Genomic DNA, 7800 nt, shown 5'->3' with positions numbered 1-7800 from the left:
GTTATTTTGTAAGGGGGCTGCACTCAATATTGAATATACAAGAACATTCTCTCTGCTTCCTAACTTAACATATTCTCTTGATCTCATTACTTACATCTATTGCTTACATTTATTGTGTTCTATTTATTGTTCTTCATTTATTGCTCATTATTAGTCATAAAGAGCCGCCATCGAATTTATTATAACTGTTAATCCTCCATCGACTGCCCCTAGCCGGGCACTCGACTCGACCTCAAGGCCCCGTATACACAAGCTCGAGGCTCCGATTTCCAGCCATTCGATTTGATTATTATACTATCTGCAAGTTATTATCTCATTTTTTCTAATCTTTCACTTAACATCTATTGCCTAACAACTAGCATAAAAATAGATCACATATTTTTAGAACCACAAAATCAAATCTAGTTGTTATTACCATTTTCAAAGTAAACATATTACAGATAAAATAGTAAAATACTTGATTAAATAAAGTGGTTATAAGCTGAAAAGTCATAAGTTGATTTTTGGCTGATTTTGACTTTTTAACTTGGCTTATAAGCATTTTGAGTGTTTACCGAACGCGTAAATATGTCAAAAAATAACTTATAAGTCAGTTTGAGCACCTTATAAATTTAGTCAAATATCATCCTATTCTTTTAGAAAAAGGTTTGGTTTCTTTAGTTTTTGAAAAAACTCAAAACAAAAATTCATAGTGTTCGTCTCATAAGTTTTTGCAGGAAAAAAAAGAAGAAGGAAAAGTAATTCTATTTTAAAAATATTTTCAAACTCATATTTCAAATATTTAAAAAAATTGAAAAACTAATTTTTTGGAGGTTTCGAGTGATTTAAAACACTGAGTTTTAAAATCTAAAAAAAATTCTGCAAAAACTTCAAAAAAGTTTCATAAACCAAGTTTACGGAAAATGTTTTCGAATTGTTGAAAAAAAAAGGTGTGTTTTATTTTACTATAAGCCTTTGAAAAATTGTCATTTCTCGGGGCAATTGCATATATACTCGCTTTTTGTGTCACGTTTTAACTTGTGCCCGCTTTGCGAAAAAAAAAAATTACAAGCGTACCCGCTTTATCGCATAACTTCAGCATACGAGGCTGAAGTAACAAAGGCAATCACGCAAAACTTCAGCATTCTAGTAGCCGGACCTGAAATTCAGCTCTAGAGCTGAAGTTTTTGTTTTGTAACTGGCGAACTTCAGCTCTAGAGCGCTGAAGTTTTTGTTTTTGTAATTGGCGAACTTCAGCTCTAGAACTGAAGTTTTTGTTTTGTAACTGGCGAACTTCAGCTCTAGAGCTGAAGTTTTTATTTTGGAATTGTCGAACTTCAGCTCTAGAGCTGAAGTTTTTGTTTTGTATCTATCCGGTGCTTATGCTTTTAGTTGTTAAATTATTGAGAAGCAAATTTTTAAATGTTTGTTAGACAGGAAACAAACTTTGTGCCTCGTCAACCTTTGAATTCTATTAAAACTCTGCATTCAAGAGTGAGCATGTGCATTACTCTAAACCATCTCCTCGTTGTTCAACTCACTGAAGAAAGGAAAAACAAGAATTACATAAATTGTTCTATTAAAAGATTTGTAGTACAGCCGCATTATGTTATGCTATCAACTTCTAGATCAAATTGTTTCTTTTATATCGATTTGACGACAAGGAGAAGACAGAAGAGAATTGGACGATGAGAACGAAGAAAGAAAGAAAGAAAGAAAGAAAGAAGAAGAAAAAGAAGTAGGAGAAAAGCGAGGAGAAAGAGGACTGAAGTTATTTAAAAAGTAGGTACAAATTAAAAGTTTTAAAAAAAATGGGTATAGGTTAAATGGGGGCGACCAAATAGGACGTCCGTACAATTTTTACGTCATTTCTCTCTAAAGAACTTTGCATTTTGTTCAATGGACGAACATATTAGTTGAAAATATTTGTTGGACTTTGCCTAATAATAATAATAATAATAATAATAATAATAATTCAAGTCAAGCACAACATGGTCAACACGGGTATTTGTGTTTCCATATTTCTAAAGTAGACAAGGTCAATTTCCACGTTCCTCACAAAGATGCCTATATTCTATAATTAGCACCAAAAGCAAGATTCCAAGGACTGTTTCCATACTTACGCCGTTGAATTGCATTCCAAGAAAGTCACCTATTGGACAAGTATAAATACCCAAATGCCTTTCTCCCTTTCCCCCCAAGCAATTACCAAAGAACTAAGTCATAATTTTCCCCTCTTAATTCTTTCTAGTTTTTCTTGTTCATTTTTCCCAAAATGGTTCTCTCGAAAACCTCCTCTGAGTCGGACGTTTCTGTACATTCCACTTTTGCCTCTCGCTATGTTCGAACTTCCCTTCCAAGGTAACGTCTTACTAATTACACAATATGTGTGGTTGCATACTTAGAATTTTGCACAAGCAAATATCAGTCTATTTATTATTTATCTTGATCTAGAACTATATTGGGTTTAAAACTTTATTTCGTATCTCAAATCATATTCATTATTTACTATTTTCAAACGGTGTAAGGCTATTTTGTATATATGCATATTGGTTTTTAGAAGAAAAAAAAAATATGTCTATGCACATATATAAGAAATATTTTACAAACATGTCGGGCGATCGACATGACTATCTCTGTTACTAAACATGTGCAAATTACTCTGTTGCTCGATCGCTTAGTAAAGCTGTCTGGTTGTTACTTCACGTGCATTAATTCAGAATGTTTTATATTTTCTTAGCTCCAAAAATTGTAAATTAAAATTTTCATGTTTAATCTCTTTTAGTACTAAGTAATATATTTGTGTATTTAGGTTTGAGATGTCGGAGAATTCGATACCAAAAGAGGCAGCATTCCAAATAATTAACGACGAGTTGATGCTTGATGGGAATCCAAGGCTGAACTTGGCTTCATTTGTGACAACATGGATGGAGCCAGAGTGTGATAAGCTTATGATGGACTCCATTAACAAGAACTATGTTGACATGGATGAATACCCTGTTACCACTGAGCTTCAGGCAATTTCTCTTCTCTTCTCCTCTCAATACAATATGATTTGTGTGTGTGTTTTTCTCTTCCTAAACATGCAGGATTTTCACTAAGGGGGTAAAAATAAACCCACGAAATAGCCAAAGAGTATTAATATGTAGTATATATACATATTTAAACAAATCACCTAGCTACACAGTATAATTTTTTGACGAAGGGCCATCAAATGCCATTAATTTTTTGAGTACATGTAGCTCCGTCAATAATTGTGCCTAGGAATTCAATAATTTATGTATATATAGATTAAGATAAAGAAATTCATCTATATATATAATACAGTTTTTCAGCGTAAGTGGTTCAATTGAATCCTCCTAAATAAACAATAGATGGAAGAAAGAGTCCCGTGATTTTCTTTCCTTTTGTTTGATTTTGAGAGAAAACAAGAGAAAGTTGAATAAAGAACATGATTCTTCTCTCTTTCAACTATGATCAGCGTCTAAAAGCGACGGGTTTCCTTGCTAGTCTTTGTTTTCTGTGTTTTCTTCTTCTTTTCCTTTCCCTGGTATCCAAATCATGTAGTTATTGATAAGAAAAAGGTTTAAAAGTGGGGTCAAAGTGTCAATAACAGAACTTACGATGGCATTTTATAAGTTTGACCCAAAACGCGGAAAAACTGACGGCCTTTGGTTTTGGAATAATCTTTTCGCCATCCATATTTGGTAGTACTTCGTAATATCTAAAGCCTCTTGCAGAAATGTAGGGTAAGACTGCGTACGATAGACCTTTGTGATCCGGCCATTCCCCGGACGTCGCACATAATGGAAGCTTAGTGCATCGAACTGTCTTTTTTTTTTCTCGTAATATCTAAAGCAAGGGCCTCCCTTGTTTATTCTATTTATTCACGTTCCTGATTTAATCACCTCACTTTTGCAATTTAGAATTCAGAATATTAATGCAGTATTACTGCCTTTTACTATCCAAATGATATTCTAGGGGAAAAATAAAGAAATGCTCCTTCAATTTTCATTAACAAATTAATACTCCTGATAAGATAGGATAGCTTCTCTGAACATGATGGAAGAATGAAAAAGGAAGCAATTTCAGATCATTTATCTTTGTATATATTATATGACATAAGTAAAATGGGGGGAAAAAAGAAAAGAAAACACTGCTGACCAATAATCAATGAATTAGTTTATTAGGACACTAATTACTTTAGTTTATTTGTTTTATTATTATTATCAAAAGCTCGACATTTGAATAAATAAATAAATTGCAGAATCGGTGCGTGAACATGATAGCACGTTTATTCAACGCGCCATTGGAAGAGAAGGAGACAGCAATTGGAGTGGGAACAGTTGGTTCATCGGAGGCTATAATGCTAGCAGGGCTTGCATTCAAGAGAATTTGGCAAAACAAACGCAAAGCTGAGGGAAAACCTTATGATAAGCCCAACATTGTCACCGGTGCCAATGTTCAGGTATCCTATTCCTCCTTTTTATATATGGCAAAATTTTTATTTGAACTTATTCTTTTATCTTTAATAACAAGATTTTATAAAATAATTAGTCTCAAATATTTATTATTTTGAAAAATCAAGATAGAATCAATTAGTTGTAGTATTTTTCACCTTTACCCTTACTCTAATAAATGCGTATTTAATCGAAATTTAAGAATAATTAAGTCAAAATTACACTTTTAATTAATGTTTATTTAAAAGGTGTGGAAAAGACAAACATGACAAGTAAAAGGAATCTTAGGGCGTATAGCATATTTAGACTATAAGTTTCAAAAGTTTTACTGTCACACAAATATTATAACATATTGAAGATCATAAATTTTAAATTTTTTATTTATTGTCTAAATTCTATGCCCAGTCAAATTATGCTATATTAATTGAAACAAAGGAAGTATATGTTCTTATTTTTTTTTAAAAAAAAAAAATTAAAAAATATATAACTCGAGGAAAATGCACTTGACCAGCACCTAGAATGCACACAAACATTTCAAGAACATGTTATATTTTAGTGTGCCTATTTTTTAGGTGTGCTGGGAGAAATTTGCTAACTATTTTGAAGTGGAACTGAAAGAAGTGAAGCTAAGGGAAGGGTACTATGTAATGGACCCAGTCAAGGCTGTAGAGATGGTTGATGAGAACACTATTTGTGTTGCTGCAATCTTGGGTTCAACTCTTAATGGAGAATTTGAAGATGTCAAGCTCTTGAATGATCTTCTCATTGAAAAGAACAAGCAAACTGGGTAAAGTAGATCTACCCTCTAATAATTGTTACTCTCTCATATTTTTCTTTTTAATCTATTAATAAAATACTCCCTCCGTTTTAATTTATGTGAAACCATTTGTCTGAGCATGAAGTTTAAGGAAAGAGAAAAGACTTTTGAATTTATGGTGTAAAATGAGACATATATATATATATATATATATATATATATATATATATATATATATATATATACTTTTTGTTGTTATAAAACGTTGCATAAAGGAAAATTGTTTTCAAATAAGGAAAGAGATCACTCTTTTTGGCACGGATTAATAAATAAATAAATTCACATAAATTGAAATAGAGGGAGTAATATTTTTATTTTTAATAAGGTGATTTATCGTCGTACCAATATATATCATTTGTTTGAACATAAATTTTAGAAATCTTTCTTTCTTTTTTAAATTCTATCTGCGGTCAAACAATACCACATAAAGTAGGACGGAGGCAGTACAAGTTTTATTAACAAAGATTGTTAACACAAAGTATTAACTATTCTAGTATGTACTTACATATACAACAACAACAACGAATTCAGTGTATTTTCATAAATGGGGTCTTGAAAGGATAGTGTGTTCGCATACCTTATTTCTACTTCATAAAAATAAGGAGGCCCTCGGCTCAAGGCACAATGGAGATAATGCAACAAGTAGCAAACAATAGTAACAACAATACATTAAGGTAACGTGCACGAATGACACAACATGTAATAATAAAGAATCATGAAAAAGATAACACAACAATAGTCCTAGTACTACTAGTAAGCCTAGGATGAATACACTACTAACTGTCAACCTTCAACCCTAATTCTCGACCTCCACTAGAAAACAAAAAAAAACAAAAAAAAAGGGCTGTCTACACTATATATGGAAAAGGTAAAAATTATTTTTACAACAAGAAAGAATAAACAATTTTTTTTTATGATTTTTTCTTTTCTTTTTGGCAGATGGAACACACCGATTCATGTGGATGCAGCAAGTGGTGGATTCATTGCACCATTCCTCTACCCAGAGTTGGAGTGGGACTTTAGGCTTCCCTTAGTGAAGAGCATAAATGTGAGTGGGCACAAGTATGGGCTTGTCTATGCTGGTATTGGTTGGGTTATTTGGAGGACCAAACAAGATTTGCCTGAAGAACTCATTTTCCACATCAACTATCTTGGAGCTGATCAGCCCACCTTTACTCTCAATTTCTCCAAAGGTAAATTACTACTTTCTTCGTCTTATTTTGTATGAATTTTGAAGAATATTTATGGCACTTTTTTATTTGATTATGCCTTTCTCGAACATATTTTTTAATAAAACTTGAAATCTATAATAATGTAGCCTCTGAGTATGTTACAAACTTTATTTCAAACGATGTCATCGATGTCCCTATTCATATCGAAGTTAGACCGTTATATCCTCATACTTCAAACTTTGTCATTCTTTTTTTAAATAAAAAGATTACGGTACGATGTTATTAGAGTTATTATTATTTGTTCAATGATATATTTGTACATGTAAATGTAGGTTCAAGTCAAGTCATTGCTCAATATTATCAGCTAATCCGTTTGGGCTATGAGGTAACCCCCAAAAATGACTCATGTGACATTATATTGAAAAAGAAAAAGAAAATTAAGCTTGTGACTCATGAATATGAAATGGATAACCGGATTAAATCAACTTTTATGAATTACAGGGATACCGAAATGTAATGGAGAACTGTCGCGAAAACGCCATTGTGCTAAGGGAAGGACTTGAAAAAACAGGACGTTTCAACATAGTCTCGAAAGATGAAGGTGTCCCTTTGGTGGCCTTTTCCCTCAAGGACAATAGCCGTCACAATGAGTTCGAGGTGTCCGAGACACTCCGTAGGTTTGGGTGGATTGTCCCAGCCTACACGATGCCCGCTGACGCCCAACACGTCACGGTGCTTCGTGTGGTGATCCGGGAGGACTTCTCGCGAACCCTAGCAGAGCGTCTCGTCCTCGACATCGTCAAGGTCCTCCACGAGCTGGACACACTTCCAGCTAGGCTGAGCGCCAAATTAGAGGAGGTGAAGCTGGTCAAGAATGGAAAGAAATCTGAACTTGAAGTTCAAAGGGAAGTTACCAATTATTGGAAGAAGTTTGTTTTAGCTAGGAAAGCACTTGTTTGCTAGAGAAGGATTGTTGAAGGAATAAGTAACAAAACTATGAGTTTCCTTTTTTTTTTTTTTTGGTTATCTTTCCTCCTAAATTTTGTTGAAAAACAAAAGAATTTTCATCAGAATGATGACAGTATCAAATTTTTAATGTAATGGGAACTTCTTCTTTGAAGTTCGTTTTTGTTCTATTCAATTTATTTTATGTTTATTATTATTACACCACTTTTTATTATGTTTATGGGACTTTTGATCCTTTAGTTCTTTGTGTTAGAAATAATCAAAATTTGAAGAAACAAAATTTGAGGGGGTGAGAACGACTTTTCTTGAAGAAGATATTGCCCGTATTCAAATTGGAAAAATGCAAACAATCTTCTTCAGAATATAACAAGTCAATAATACCTTTGTAGATTTTTCTATTTCACTT

The 7800-nt window shown here is 32.9% G+C and overlaps 1 protein-coding gene across 1 annotated transcript; it reads left to right on the top strand.

Annotated features, from left to right (window-relative positions):
• Window positions 1-2181: 2181 nt before the first annotated feature.
• LOC104227020 (glutamate decarboxylase 4) lies at window positions 2182-7590 on the top strand. The gene is made up of 7 exons (XM_009779150.2): window positions 2182-2340; window positions 2792-2996; window positions 4247-4447; window positions 5012-5226; window positions 6196-6449; window positions 6761-6813; window positions 6930-7590. Exons 1-7 carry the CDS (start codon window positions 2255-2257, stop codon window positions 7389-7391), a joined length of 1476 nt encoding a protein of 491 aa, XP_009777452.1. The 5' UTR covers window positions 2182-2254; the 3' UTR covers window positions 7392-7590.
• Window positions 7591-7800: the final 210 nt, after the last annotated feature.

The sequence above is a fragment of the Nicotiana sylvestris genome, chromosome 11 (assembly GCF_000393655.2).
Source record: "Nicotiana sylvestris chromosome 11, ASM39365v2, whole genome shotgun sequence".
Taxonomy (NCBI): Eukaryota; Viridiplantae; Streptophyta; class Magnoliopsida; order Solanales; family Solanaceae; genus Nicotiana; species Nicotiana sylvestris.
This window is presented reverse-complemented; position numbering and strand designations above follow the sequence as displayed.

What these genes read in the sequence shown, in the direction of transcription:
- LOC104227020 (XM_009779150.2), top strand. Translation starts at nt 2,255, where the DNA reads ATGGTTCTCTCGAAAACCTCCTCTGAGTCGGACGTTTCTGTACATTCC. An exon ending in CTGTTACCACTGAGCTTCAG is followed by an intron (nt 2,997 to 4,246) that starts GCAATTTCTCTT and finishes AATAAATTGCAG; the next exon opens with AATCGGTGCGTGAACATGAT. An exon ending in TAATCCGTTTGGGCTATGAG is followed by an intron (nt 6,814 to 6,929) that starts GTAACCCCCAAA and finishes TATGAATTACAG; the next exon opens with GGATACCGAAATGTAATGGA.